Source organism: Sarcophilus harrisii, chromosome 5 (genome assembly GCF_902635505.1).
Source record: "Sarcophilus harrisii chromosome 5, mSarHar1.11, whole genome shotgun sequence".
Lineage (NCBI taxonomy): Eukaryota > Metazoa > Chordata > Mammalia > Dasyuromorphia > Dasyuridae > Sarcophilus > Sarcophilus harrisii.
The window spans coordinates 100,174,870-100,191,080 of NC_045430.1; the positions used below are offsets into that span (position 1 = coordinate 100,174,870).

Genomic DNA, 16,211 nt, shown 5'->3' on the forward strand with positions numbered 1-16,211 from the left:
GAAATCCACATGTTTATTTACCTTGTGGCTTTAGTGTAGAGGCATATAACATAATGACAATTGATTTTGTTCTGTTATTTTGTGGGTTTAATTCATCAATTAAAAACTATTTATGTTAGGTGATACAATATAATAATAATAATAGCTAACATTTATATAAACTTTGAGATTTTCAAAATACTTTTACATATATTATCTTATTTGATCTTCAAAACGATCCTAGAAGATACTACTATCATGAGCTCCTTTTACAGATAAGGATATAAGGCTGAGAAATGTATTGTCCATGGTTATCCAGTTTGTATTAGAGATAAGTTTTGAATTAGCATCTTCCAGATTTCAAGTAAAGCTCTACCTCTACCTAAAAACCCTACCAGGGTTTCTTAATCTTTTTCCATTTGTGATCCCTTTTTGTCCAAGAAATTTTTACTTGATCCTGGCTAGAATCTGAGTTGAGCTCATGCTTGCATAAAAAGTACGCATGTTCTGTGTTCAGAACCAAGGCTGCAGTGAAGTCTCAGGATACAGGACAGGTAAAACACCTAGGATTCATTACATATTTGATTTTGAACTAATTTTTGGTTATTGTTGCCAAATTTTTCACAACTCCCACATTCAGTTATGCAGCCCCATATGGGATTGCAACCCAAAGTTTAAGAAGTTTTGTACTATAGTACCTACTGTGGTCTCTTCCCTCAGAGTTTATATTTGTCAGAGAAAATACTAAAATTATTAGAGAAAATGGAAGATACTATGTGTTTGCAAATCCGGTGATACAGAAGACAAGTATAGAAGGAACTCAGAGAAGGAAGAGATCAACAGAGGAGACCAGAACATTTAAAGTATCACTACAAATTTTCTTTTTTCTTTCCTTTTTTTTTTTTTTTTTTTTTTTTTTAGCTGAGGCAATTGGGGTTAAGTGACTTGCCCAAGGTCACACAGCTAGGAAGTGTTAAGTGTCTGAGACCAGATTTGAACTCAGGTCCTCCTGACTTCAGGGCTGATGCTCTATCCACTGTGCCACCTAGTTGCCCCTCACTACAAATTTTCATTCCAAAGTATTGTAATTGCAAAACAAATAGAAATTTAGGGAAGAAATAATTTGTCATGTTAATCTTATCAGTTATTTGTGTAATCAACTACATAATTACAAATATTTATGTAATTTAGATGTCTACAGAAAAACATGTGGACTCAACAAAATAATTTTGTAATGTTATTTAATCTTTTTTTCTGAAGCAATTGGGGTTAAGTGACTTGCCCAAGGTCACACAGCTAGGAAGTGCTAAGTGTCTGAGACTGGATTTGAATTCAGTTCTTCCTGATTTTAGGGTCGGTGCTCTGTCCACTGTGCCACTTAGCTGCTCCTATAATTTTGTAATTTTAAATGCCATTCTTGATTTCTTTAGAAAGTAGTATAAATTAGGGAGAATATCAAGAAGATAAAAAATAGAGAAAAGTCAGAGAAAGTCTGGGGACTGAAAAAAACTATAATTAGTACAACTTGGATTCTGATACCACTGATTCTTTAGAAATAGTAAGGAATTAAGCCAGCCTAAATAGATTATTCTTGCATATTAGGTAGTATATTATACATAGCACATAGCTTAAAGACAGAGATAGATCCTATACCAAGAGGCATTTGTTGGGAAAATTTCTTAAATTTGCATGGACTCTGGTGGGTTTTCTTCTTTCAGATTTATATTACTATCAGATTTGTTTTTCTTTGATTTTGGAAATATCAACCTTTTCTTGATATTCTGTTTTATTTCCATAAATAGTTTGCCTCAATGAAGATTCTCAATAGGAATATGTGGCATTGGGCAGAGCCAGAGTGGTAGGAGATATATATAATGCCAGTATCCTATGTTAGTTCTGGTTTTGCTTCTGAGAGGAATGTGGTATTGTTGGGAGCATGAGGAGAGAAGAAAAGGTTTGAAGCAGTCACTGAAGGGAATGGAACAAAGTCAATTAAAGAATAAAAATTTAATCATGCAGCAATGAGGATTATAACAGTTGAGATTAAATAATGATTATATGTAGTGAACCCACTCAATCCAGATCACAAACTATTACACCATTCTTGATAATATTATAATGACACCTAAGATTTTATTAGCTCTTTTTTTAAAAACAACCACACCACATAATGAGTTTACATTAAACTTGTAGCCAATTAAAATTCAAAAGGCTTTTTTCATAGGCATTTAAGATTTCATTAGCTCTTTTTTTTAAAAACAACCACACCACATAATGAGTTTACATTAAACTTGTAGCCAATTAAAATTCAAAAGGCTTTTTTCATAAGTATTTCCATTAAGCCAATTCTCCCTTATCTGATATGAGTATTATTGATTTTTAGAACCCAAATGAAAGAATTTTACAATCTATCTCTACTGAATTTCATTTTTAATCTAGTCAACAAGAATATATTGTGTACCATTCATTGTGCTGAATGCTAGTGATACAAAGAAAGGTAAAATCATGGTAATTCCCCTCAAAGAGATCAAGTTATAATAATGGAGACAAAATGTACAAAGTATTTGTAAGCAAAACAGAAATTGTGCAAATGGAAGATTGTGGTGTTCTCTTCTTTAATATAATGGTTCTCTCTCTGTGAGCAGGTTTCTTGGGGAGGTTTTGTGGAGGCAGCCTTAGTTTTCAGTTAAAAGTAATAATCACTTCAAACGCAGCCAGATGATAAAAGTTCAAACGTTTATTTTCTCCTTCCTTGGGCCCGGGTAGTTTTCTTAGAGGCCTCAGCTTTCCTTGGTTCTAAGAGCTCTCATTGCTAATCTTTTGCCTCTAGCTCAACTCCGAATGTCTCCAGCCAGCACCAAGGTGAAAGTTGGAATGAATCTCACTTGCCTCCAAGAGGGCTTCTGGCTCTCAATCTCCCAGAGTGCTCCGTGTCTGTCCCAGAATGCTCCTCAATGACTCTTGGCAAAGTTCTGAACTGACTCCGACTGACTCACTGAAGCTCTTTTTATGCTTGGTGTAAAAGGTTGATTCCTCCTCCAAGAGAGTGGGATTGTGGGTTTTCTCCCAGAGTGCTCATTGGCCCTAAGAGCTTCTTGCTTATATGAGCTCTCTCAAGGTGTGAACACAAAGCATTGTTTCTATCGGTTCCACTTAGTACCTTGTTTCAAGTTCTGGCCCATAACATCTCCTTGTAAGATCAGATCAATCACACTGAACCATGCTAAATTAGATAATTATTGTCTCTATCTACTCTAATGAGTTAACACTTTGTAAGGATTCCAACATCTCCCCCTTTCTTTTGATTTAGAACATAGGTGGTCATGACCTTCCTGACTTCTCAAGGAGGTGAGAACCCCCAAAATAAGGTGATCACACCTTCTCTGACTGCTCAAAAAAGAAGTGAAAACACCATAAAAAGGTGGCCACACCCTCCCTGACATCTCAGAAAGGGAGGTGAAAACACTAAAGGAAATGGAAAATCAAATCAGATTAGCGGGTTTCTGAAGGGGCTCACTTGAAACAGGTATACCTAAATCCATCAATATGGGAGGCATTACACATAATTACTTAAGCACATAGCAATATAACACAGACTAGTAGTAATGTAACAAATAAGATGAATCAACATGAGAATTTATACATGTCCATGAGTCCTAGAAATAGTCCAAAAGGAATCCATTGTCCATAGTTCATGTGCCAGGAATCCAATAATTCCTGTAAGCTCTGAAGTACTGCAATCAGTCTCATCTACAATTTTTCATCTCAAGGAATCCAATGATTCTTGCTGGTTTTTGTTTATCTTGTGTTAGGGAATCCAATGATTCTTGAAGATTTTGAAGTTCTTTTAACAGTCTCATTGTCAGCCATGCTCTTTCAGTGTCAAATGTTTCTTCAATCTTCTCCTTTGTTTTGAGGTTTTTTTTCTTTTTCTGATGAACAAGGCGAATACGGCTCATTGGCACCCATCTTATTCCTTCTCCATCTGTAGAAATACAAGCAAACCCTCTCTCCCAGGCAGTTAACCTATCTAATTCCCTTCTATTTACCACTTTTGGGATTTCTCCTCATCATCTGGTAATTACTTTGGGACTGTTTTGCACTGGACACTGACTGCCCTGTTGGATTAAAAGACCTGTATTCTCCCCAGTTGTAATTCCTTTGTGCCATGTGATTATTTTTAGGCTGATTGATCACATCAGAGTCCTGATCTTCTAAAGACTCTCTGGGTGTAACCTCAGCTGCTATCATGCCTCATCTGTCTTTTGTATGACATCTTGGAACTGGGCTCCGCTTCTCATTTCCCTGTGTCAATATGTATTCTGAGGCCCAGTGGAAGCCTTGGTTGCATTTTGGACATGGGGTTTGGGGTTTTATCTCACCGTCTTCTCATTCTATTGCTATAGCTACACTGAGCTCTCAAATGTTCAACTTTTCCACATTGAAAACATCGACGAATTTCTCTAGAAGTCCCTTCCCAAGAGAGACCCTTTCTTTCTATGTTCATCATAGTTTGGGTATAATAAGCATTTGTGCCCATTGTGGCACAGCGCCTTATGATCTCCTCTAAAGGAGCATCTTTGTCTAGTCCCCATATAATTCTTTTGCAAACCTCATTGGCATTTTCTTTAGCCAGATGTCTGCTCATTATTTCTGTGGCAGCAGTATCTCCAATGGTTCTTATTACAGCTGTTTGCAAACGTCCCACAAAATCTGCAAAGGGTTCATTGGGACCTTGCTCTATTTTTGTGAAGGCTTCCTCTCGATCTTTTTGTTCTGGGAGGGAACCCCAAGCTTTTATTGCAGCCTTAGAAATTTGCTCATACACGGGTATGGGATAATAAATCTGTTTTGAATTCTCTCCATACTGACCTTCACCAGCTAGTTGGTCAAAAGTGATTTGTCCAATAACTCCTGTTTGCCTATTGCATTGGGCTTGAATCCTACATAATTCATGAAACTCCAAAAGTCACAACAAATTCTGTCCAGGTTCTAAACATGTTCTAGCTGTGGATTTCCAATCATTCGGGATTAAGATTTCATAAGACAAATTATCTAGTAACATTTTAACATAAGAGAATGTAGCCCCATAAAGAGTGCAACCCTTTTTCAAATCTTTAATTTTTTCCAAATTAAAAGGAGTGTATCTTCTCCCTTTTTGACCTGAAGAGTCAAGCTCTTCAATCACAGGATATGCATTTATAAAATCAGATATATCTTCTCCTTCATTTTTTTGCCTTATTTAATGCTTCTTCTAATCTTGTCATACTCTTCTTCACAGATGATTGTGTTTTTGCCTCTCTCCCTCCCCCTTCTTCCTCCACCCATGAAGGGTTAATTGAAGGGGGAGGGTCATGAGATGTGGAATGATCTAATTTCTCCTGCTGTGAAGTATTACACTCAGAACTGTACTTAACTCCGTTCTTATCTGATTCTTCCTCTTTTTCACCTAGTTTAGTTGTCACTTCCCCTTCTTGCTCTTTCTTCTTTTTCCTTATTTTAACACTTATAAAATTTCCTAAAGCCAGTTATATTAAATTATATGTATTAAGCATGTCTTTGGAAATTGAGTCAGGTCCATTTTTATTATAGAATTGACAAAGATCCTCTCCTACTAATTTCCACTGCTCTAGATCCAATTCTTTTTCCATAGAGAAGAAACAAGGACATATGTGCTTTACAGTTTCTAAAAGTTCAGATCTGCTGCAAAATTATAATCAAACCTTGGCTTTTCATAACTTTGACAATGCTCTCTAAACATTTTCCTTGAACAGAAACAGAAGGCTGTTTTCTAAACATCTGTCCCATCTTAGCTGAAATTCTACTTTAACTCTTTTTAACAAAATTTCTTTGTTGTACTCACCCTAATTTCTGGGTTGAGGAGACTTTTCCACTGGATTCAGGATCAGAGGTTTTTCCACTGGATCAGTGTCCTGTCAGCCCCATATTCAGGGCACCAAAATGTGGTGTTCTTCTTCTTTTCCTTAATATATAATCGTTCTCTCTGGGAGCAGGTTTTTTTGGGGAGGTTTTGTGGAGGCAGCCTTAGTTTCAGTTAAAAGTAATAATCACTTCAAACGTAGCCAGATGATAAAAATTCAAATGTTTATTTTCTCCTTCCTTGGGCCCGGGTAGTTTTCTTAGAGGCCTCAGCTTTCCTTGGTTCTAAGAGCTCTCATTGCTAATCTTTTGCCTCTAGCTCAACTCCGAATGTCTCCAGCCAGCACCAAGGTAAAAGTTGGAATGAATCTCACTTGCCTCCGAGAGGGCTTCTGGCTCTCAGTCTCCCAGAGTGCTCCGTGTCTGTCCCAGAATGCTCCTCAACGACTCTTGGCAATGTTCTGAACTGACTCCGACTGACTCACTGAAGCTCTTTTTATGCTTGGTGTAAAAGGTTGATTCCTCCTCCAAGAGAGTGGGATTGTGGGTTTCCTCCCAGAGTGCTCATTGGCCCTAAGAGCTTCTTGCTTATATGAGCTCTCTCAAGGTGTGAACACAAAGCATTGTTTCTATCGGTTCCACTTAGTACCTTGTTTCAAGTTCTGGCCCATAACATCTCCTTGTAAGATCAGATCAATCACACTGAACCATGCTAAATTAGATAATTATTGTCTCTATCTACTCTAATGAGTTAACACTTTGTAAGGATTCTAACAGAAGATAATCTCAGAGGGAATTGAGTAAAGAAAAGAGGAAAACTTAGAAAATCTTCCTGTCAAAAATGGAATTTTAGTTTAGTCTTTAAGAAAACCAGGAGGTAGAGGTGAGGAGAGACCATTCAAGGCATAAGGAACAGTTAGTAAAAAGACATTTAGTTAGGAGAGGTAATGCTGTGTGTGAGAAACAGTCAGCAACCAACAAAGAAAGATCACAGAGTGTGTGGAAGAAAGTAAAATATAAGAACACAATAAAGGTAGGAAGGGACCAGGATGTGAAGGGCTTTGATTTATATTTGATCCTGGAGGCAATAGGCAGCCACATATGTTTTATGAGAAAGGGACTGAACTAGTCAAACTTGTGCTTTAAGAAAATCACTGCAATTAGAGTGAAAGATAATTTAGAAGGGGGAGATTTGAGTCAAGAAGACCAATCAGAAGGCTAGTTCAAACATGGGTTGATAGGATGGTGACTGTGAGTGGAGGGAAGGAAACATATATTGAGGATTTTGTGAAGATAAAAATAATAAGATGCATTAACAGATTGGGTATGTAGGATAAATCTAAGTGAGGAGTTGATGAATTGAGGTTTACGAGTCTGGATGACAGAGAAGATGGTGGTATTCTCAACGATTATGGAAATATGGGAAAAGGTTCAGGGCAAAGTTAATAAGTTTGTGTTGGTGTTTTTTTTTTTTTTTTTTTTCTTTAAATATAATATAATAATAAGATGGTTTTCTCTGGGAGAGAGGTTTCTCGGGGAGGTTTTCTGGAGGCAGCCTTAGTTTCAGTTACAAGTAAATAATCACCCAAAATCGCAGCCAGCTGGTAAAAGTTCAGATTTTTTATTGTGTCCTTCAATATAGCCAGTTAGCTCAGAGGCCTATCTCTCTGCTAGGTTCTAAGAGCTCTTGCAGTTTTGTCCTTTGCTCCTGCCTCTGCTTTCTTCAGCTTCCAGCCAGCACCAAGGTGAAAGTTGTAATGAATCTCTCTTGCCTCAGACAGAGGGCTTGTGGGCTTCCTCCCAGAGTGCTCCTCTCTGACCCCTGGGAATGTTCCCAAATAACTCTTCTGAATCTCCCAAAGGTTAACTCCTCCTTCTGGAGGCAGGGTTTAAGGAAGGTGTAAATTCGGATATCTCTACTAAACCGTGTGAACTCCAATGAGTACTTAAATATTTCTTGCTTCTTTGAGCTCTCTAAAGGTGTGAACACAAGCATCGTTTCTATCAGTTGTACTTAGTACCTTGTTTCACGTTCTGGCCCAAAATATCTCCTTCTAAGATCAAATCAATCATATTGACCCATGCTAAATAAGATAATTATTGTCTATCAATTCTAATGGCTTAACAGTTTGTAAAGATTCCAACAAGTTTGGATATGTTTTGAATATGTTGACATTCAGATGCCTAAGAGACATAACAATTTGAGAGGCCCAAAAGACAATTGGTAGTTTGGGAAGATAATAAATACAGAGAAAAGTGCCTAGGATGACTACATCTAGCCCAATTCTTTCATTACAGATTCTTTCATACAGATGAGGAAACATCTTGAGAGGGTGACTTCTATAATTTTTGTTCTATTTGTATAAATGAATGAAATTTATGAATTATTTGTAATATAAAAGTGAATTTATATGATAGAAGTGACTCAAGGGCTAAGATCTTTCTCAGAGCAAATATATTGTAAATAATTATGTGTTTGTTTTTCTCTTTCTTACATTGTTAAAACTGTATAAGCAACTGATGTTTAACCTCAAGAAATTTGAGTTTTTGAGATGTATATGTGTATGTATACATGCATATTTATGCCTATATCTTTATAACAATACACATGCAAACAGTTTTTTTCCCTGTCTCAATGTTTAGATAAGAGCAAAAGCTCTTCAGATTCATTGATAAAAAAGTTCTTCAGATAAAAAAAGTTGTCTTCAGATTCATTGATAATAAACTTCATGGGGATATACTGCAATTTTAGTAATTTATAAGGAAATATCAAAATATATTCCTTGATTGCATTTGAACTGGATATAATGAGATAAAATTAGTCAGGGCTAGAAAGAGATGGATTAGTGTTATTGTCACTAAGTAAAGTGGTGACACAGTCTACTTGATAGTTTACATATAGATTATAAATGAGATCATTGTCTACTTAACCCTGACACACAAGGAACCAGCTAAATTCTTTAAGCTAGTTAAGAACAATATAAAAACAATCTAATTTCCTTCCTTCCTTCCTTTCTTTTTTGGATTTAACATTCATTTAAAAAAATATTCTGTTCCAAAATCTCTCCCTTATCTTTCATCCATTGAGAAGACTATCAATATACATGTGAATATATTATACATGTGAAGTCATGCAAAACACATTTCCCAATTAGCCATGTTGCAAAAAAAAAAAAAAAAAAGAAAGAAAGAAAGAAAAACTTGGGAAAAAAAACTCACTGCAATTTAAAAATTCATCAGTTTTCTTTCTGAAAGTGGATAGTATTTTTCAAGATGAGTCCTTTCAGTTGTTGTACTTTTAGAATTGTCATGGATCACAATATTGAAAAGAGTAGTTAAGTCACAGTTGATTACCATTACAAGATTGTTGCTATGGTGTACAATGTTATTCTGGTTCTGCTCACTTCATTTTGCATTATTTAATATAAATCTTCCTAGATTTTTCTGAAATCATCTCCTTTGTCATTCCTTCAAATCACATATTGCAACTCCTTAAGCTATTTTTCAATTGATGTATATCTTCTTAATTTCTAATTCTTTGCCACCAGTAAAAGAACTACATATATATGTACATACACACACACACACACACACACATACACACACACAACATATGGATCCTTTTCATTTTTATTTGGTCTCTTTGGGATATAGACCTAATAGCACTATTGCTAGGCCATGGGTTTGCACAGTTATATAGCTCTTTGGACATAAGAAATGATTTTCTTAATTATGATTATATCCCTTCTATACAGAGAAAGAGAGGGCATTTCAAAATAAACTTAGGACCCTTACAAGTTCTTCTCAAAAGTATGATTATGTAGTAGGACAAAGGAAAACTTGGGATCAGTGAAAACTTCATATACATATATATATACATATACATATCTATTTTTAATCTTAAAAATAATTTAATTTTTATTCAATGTTTAAACATCTAATTCAAAACATTTACAATTAAGTTAAAGCCTTACCCTTTTTCGGGCTTCTGATTTCCGGAAACATTCATGCTGTATAAAAGTGGCTGCAGTTTGAATCCTAGGTGCTGGTGTGTTATCTGAATCCAGTATGCTAACTGCATACTCCAAAGTCATCTCCACATCTTCATGGCTAAACATGGAAAATAAACTTAAGAGTTTAGTAAAGTACAAGCCTTTTGAGGGGTATATTTTGTGTATTTGTTTTAAGTTCACAAATTTACAGAAAGTTTTGTTACAAAGGAAATAGCAGATAAGTGGCAGAGTGCATAAAAAGAACAGACCTAGAATCAGAAAGATCTGATTTCAAATCTGGCCTCAGAAACTTAGCAATTTTTGGGTAAGTCACATATTAAGTTTCCTTATATGTAAAATGTGGGTACCTATCTCTCAGGGTTGTTGTGAAAATCAAATAAGATAATATTTGTAAACTGCTTAACACAGTGCACTATATAAATGTTAGCTATTGTTATTATTATTATTATTAATTATCCTTAGACTGTACTTTCAACTTCAAAAAACTTACATGAACAATTTTTATCTACTTACAAAATGAAAAAAACAAGTCTGAAAAACACTGCAGTCAGATACTTAGTAACTATAATACCAAAATTCAAAATGTCTCCCCTATAATACTCAGGGATGATCAACCCATAATATCGTTGTCCCAGGTCAAAGAAATATTACTGGTTTATGTACATGTAAAACACATGGAAAGCCAGACAAGCTGCCTTATATTTGTTAAAACAAGTCATAACATCATTATTAAGAATAAAACAAATTTTAATATTGAACTATTAAGGAATAATTATCATATATTTAAAAAAAAATTTAAAGATACCGTGCTGTAATCTATTAATGCTTACTTTTTTTTTTATAAAAAGCACACTTGGACTCTGTCACCACAGTACTACATTTCTTTACTGAATCAATGAGTCATTAAGTAAACAGTTATAAAGTATTAACAGTATGCCAGGCACTGTTAATTGTCGGTAATACAAAAAGAGGCAAAAGGCAGTCCCTGACCTCCAGAAGTTCATTATGTAATAAAAGGGGAAAATATATACAAAGATACATATAGGATACATAGGAAATAATTTACAGAGGAGAGGCATTAGGATCAAGAAGAGTTGGAAAATGCTTTTTTGTAGTAGCTCTTCAATGAGATTTGAAGCCAGGGAGAATAGGAGGTATAAATGGAGAGGAATAATCAGAGAGAAAATATTGTTAGCAATTGTTATGTTAGCAATGTGGAATAGAGAGGCATCAAATTTCTTTTTTTCTAAATTGTTACCATAAAAAGAATTCTAATTTAAGCCAATTTATGGTCATATATTCTAGAGGCTCTTTCACAGTTAGTATAGACTCTTTCTTAGACTTCAGAGAGAGATGGCTCTAAGTTACTTCAGATATTTTTTCAACAACTTCTAAATTCAATGGAAACTTGGACAAATCTTTTCTTCAGACTTCAAATTGCCTCTTATGTAGGGATTGGTCCAAATTGGGATTTCTTTAAAATTCCAAATGAATTTAAACAGAATTATGTTGTTATTTTTTTTTTTAAATTAGGAATCTTGTCAGTTGGAATCTCAGTTGACATCGGAGAATGAAGTATTGTTTGAAGCGTTTTTTGCTTCTTGCCCCTGCCCTCTTGCTTCCTGCTTCCTGCCCCTGTTCCAAAATCACTGAGATTGTAACATTGCATCTATTAAAATGCTCTCATGGTAAACAAAAGTACTTCAAATTCAATTTGAAAATGGAAGAATTTGAATAATTTCCCACTAATTAAGGTTAATTTTTCAAATATATTCAATCTTGGAATGAAGAATCATTAGCTACCAATCCCAAATGCCAAAAATGTTCAGCTTTATTTTTTTTAAAGTGATTTATTTATTTATTTTTTTGCTGATCTTCATAAAATGTTAAGCCATTTGAAAGGACTTCTGTGTTTGTTCCATCTAAATGTTAGTCACACCATTTAATTATTTAAGCTGATGGCTAAGAAAAAATATGTTAATTATGTATTTCCTAGATTCAGAAAGAAAGGGGACTGATTAAAATAGGCTATAAAACAATTTTGTATGCATGAGACTTAACATTTAATAATACCACCAAGAGCATTTATTTTAAACATTTCCATGTTCCATTTATGTCTGATTAATATTTAATTGTTAATGGATTCATTATGCATTTTTCTCCTTTCAATTTTGGATTTGAAGTTACTTACATCACTGGGACTCTTACCAATGCTCACAGTTTCCAGCAAAAAAAAACAGACCAGCAGTTGATGTGTGCTTTCTAATTGCAAGTCTTTAGCTACCATGATGCCAAAACCAGTTTAAAGGCGTGATTGAGTTCACTCTGTGGTTCTGTCATTTATTAGTTGAGTGACCTTGTCTAAGGAACTTTATTTCTCCTAATCTCAGTTTTTTTAATTTACAGAATTAAACTCCTTAAGTTTATGTAGAAAGTGCTTTGTACACTTTAAAGCACTAAAGAAATATGTCAGAATGAGGAAGTCTAGTATAATGGGAAGAATAGTGAATTTGGAGTCAGTGAATGTAGATTCAAATTCTGGCTTTGTCATAATTGCCTGTGTGATTTTTTTTTTTTTTGAAAGCTTTTATTTTTTCATTTCATTTGATATTCTTCTACTCTGGTCTTATTACTTCTTCTTCTTCTTTTTTTTTAATTAAATAACTTTTTATTGACAGAACCTATGCCAGGGTAATTTTTTACAACATTATCCCTTGCACTCACTTCTGTTCCGATTTTTCCCCTCCCTCCCTCCACCCTCTCCCCAAAGATGGCAAGCAGTCCTATACATGTTAAATAGATTACAGTAGATCTTGGATACAATATATGTGTGCAGAACCGAACAGTTTTCTTGTTGCTCAGGGAGAATTGGATTTAGAAGGTATAAATAACCTGGGAAGAAGAACAAAAATGCAAAGCAGTTTACATTCATTTCCTAGTGTTCTTTCTTTGGGTGTAGCTGCTTCTGTCCATCCTTGATCAATTGAAACTAAGTTAGATCTTGTCTTTGTTGAAGAAATCCACTAAGTTAGATCTTGTCTTTGTTGAAGAAATCCACTTCCATCAGAATACATCCTCATACAGTATCGCTGTTGAGGTATATAATAATTTCCTGGTTCTGCTCATTTCGCTCAGCATCAGTTCATGTAAGTCTCTCCAATCCTCTCTGTATTCGTCCTGCTGGTCATTTCTTACAGAACAATAATATTCCATAACATTCATATACCACAATTTACTAAACCATTCTCCAATTGATGGGCATCCATTCATTTTCCAGCTTCTGGCCACTACAAACAGGGCTGCCACAAACATTTTGGCACATACAGGTCCCTTTCCCTTTTTTAGTATCTCTTTGGGGTATAAGCCCAGTAGAGACACTGCTGGATCAAAGGGTATGCACAGTTTGATAACTTTTTGGGCATACTTCCAAATTGCTCTCCAGAATGGCTGGATGTATTCACAATTCCACCAACAATGTATCAGTGTCCCTCTTTTCCCACATCCCCTCCAACATTCTGCATTATCTTTCCCTGTCATTCTGGCCAATCTGACAGGTGTATAGTGGTATCTCAGAGTTGTCTTAATTTGCATTTCTCTGATCAATAGTGATTTGGAACACTCTTTCATATGAGTAGTAACAGTTTTAATTTCATCATCTGAAAATTGTCTGTTCATATCCTTTGACCATTTATCAGTTGGAGAATGGCTTGATTTCTTATAAATTAGAGTCAATTCTCTATATATTTTGGAAATGAGTCCTTTATCAGAACCTTTGAGGCAAGATATTCTTTTGTAAAAGTCTTTTATTTTTTTCCTCAAGTTGCAAATAAAAAAATTTTTAACATTTATTTTTAGAAGTTTTGAGTTCTAAATTCCTTCTTTCCCTTTTGCACCCATTGACAAGGCAATCAGTTTAATAATTTATACTTGTGAGGCATACAAATTATATTTTCACATGAGCCATGTTGCAAAAGAAAGTGCAGAGATTCTAACAAACATTTAAAGAACACAATTCAAACTATGTAAACTACTTGCAAAAATAGATAAATAAGAAGTACTGCCAAATTCCTTTTGACACAAATATGACACTGATGCCTAAATGAGGAAAGTTCAGAACAGAGAAAGAAAATTACAAACCAATCTCCCTAATGAATATTCAAGCAAAAACTTGAAATAAAATATTAGCAAAGAGATTACAGCAACTTATCAGCAGGATAATACACTGTGACCAAGTAGAATTTATACCAGGAATGCAGGGCTGGTTCAATATCAGGAAAACCATAGCTGACTATATCAGTAACAAAACTAACAGAAATCATATGATAATCTCAACAGATGCAGAAAAGGCTTTTGACAAAATACAGCACCCATTTCTATTAAAAACACTAAAGAGTATAGGGGTAAAGGTAGTTTTCCTTAAAATAATAAGCAGTATTTATCTAAAACCCACAGCAAGCATTATTTTAATGGAGAGAGGTTGGACATATACCCAATTAGATCAGGGGTGAAACAAGGATTCCCATTATCATCACTATTATTCAACACTGTACTAGAAATATTGGTTTCAGCAATAAGAAAGGGAAAAGAAATTAAAGAAATTAGAATAGGAATAAAGAAATAAAATTATCACTCTTTGCAGACATGATGATATATTTAGAGAATCCTAGAAAATCATCCAAAAACTTACTGAAAAAAATTCATAGTTTTAGCAAAGTTGCGGGATGTAAAACAAACCCACATAAATCATCAGCATTTCTATATATTACTGACAAAGCCCATCAGCAAGAGACAGAAAGAGAAATTCCATTTAAAATGACTGTAGACAAAATAAAATATTTGAGGGTCTACCTGCCAAGACAAATCCAAGAACTATATGAATACAATTAAAAAACACTTTTTCAGACAAATAAAATCAGATCTAAACAATTGAAAAAATATTAATTGTTCATGACTAGGCCAAGCTAATACAATAAAAATGACAATTCTGCCTAAATTAGTCCACTTATTCAGTGCCATACCAATCAAACTGCCACAACATTATTTTATAGAACTAGAAAAAATAATAAAAAAATTCATCTGGAAGAACAAAGGTCAAGAATAAGAACTCATTATTTGACAAAAATTGCTGGGAAAACTGGAAAATAATAGGTCAGAAAATTGGCATAGACTTACATCTTACACCCCAGACCAAAATAAGGTCAAAATGGATAAATGATTTGAGCATAAAAGATATTACCATAAACAAATTAGGAGAACAAGGGATAATTTACCTATCAGATTTTTGGACAAGGGAGGAATTGATGGTAAAAGAACAACTGGAGAATATTGTGAAAGGCAAATGGACAACTTTCATTACATTAAATTAAAAAGGTTTTCCACAAACAAAACCAACAGAAACAAGACTAAAAGGTAATTACAAAGCTGGGGAAAAAATCTTTAAAGACAGTTATTTCTGATAAAGGTTTTAATTCTAAAATATATAAAGAACTATGTCAAATTTATAAGAATAGAAATCATTTCCCAATTGACAAATGGTCAAAGTAGATGAATAGGCAATTTTCAGATGATGAAATTAAAGCCATTTATAGTTATATGAAAAACTGTACTAAATCATCTATGATTAGAGAAATGCAAATTAAAATAACTTTGAGATATTACCTGACACCTTTCAGATTGGCCAAGATGAGAGGAAAAGATAACAAATATTGGAGGGAATGTGGGAAAACTGGTACACGAATGCATTGTTGGTGGAATTGTAAAAGAATATAACCATTGTGGAAAGCAATCTAGGACTATGCCCAAAAGGCTATAAAACTGTGCACACCTTTTGACCCAGCAGTGCAATTACTGGGTCTATATCCCAAGGAAATCATAAAGAAGGGAAAAGGATCCACATGTGCAAAAATGTTTGTAGCAGCTCTTTTTTGTGGTAACAAAGAACTGGAAAAGAAGTGGATGCCCATTAATTGGGGAATGACTGAACTAGCTATGGTGTGAAGGTAATGGAATATTATTATTCTATAAAAAATGATGAACAAGTTGATTATAGAAAGGCCTGGAAAAATTCACATGAATTCATGCCGAGTGAAACAAGCAGAACCAGGGATACATTGCACATAAAAACAGCAAGAATGTGCAATGATCAACTATGAAAGGATTGGTTCTTCTCAGCAGTTCAATGATGTGAAGCAATCCCTATAGACTTTGGATGGAAAATACCATCTGTATGCAGAAAAAGGCTAAGGAGACTGAATGTAAATCAACACATGCTCTGTTCACTTTTTTCTGTTTTGTTTTGTTTTTTTAATTTCTCCCCTGGTTTTTCCCTTTTGCTCTGAT

The 16,211-nt window shown here is 34.5% G+C and overlaps 1 protein-coding gene across 1 annotated transcript in view; it reads right to left on the minus strand.

The window, feature by feature from the left end:
• Window positions 1-16,211, minus strand: part of PKP2 (plakophilin 2) — a 138,014-nt gene that overhangs the window by 76,095 nt on the left and 45,708 nt on the right. Inside the window, exon 4 of the mRNA XM_031938154.1 lies at window positions 9,834-9,969. Within this exon, the coding sequence (XP_031794014.1) occupies window positions 9,834-9,969 (136 nt within the window). The remainder of the gene's footprint in view (window positions 1-9,833; window positions 9,970-16,211) is intronic.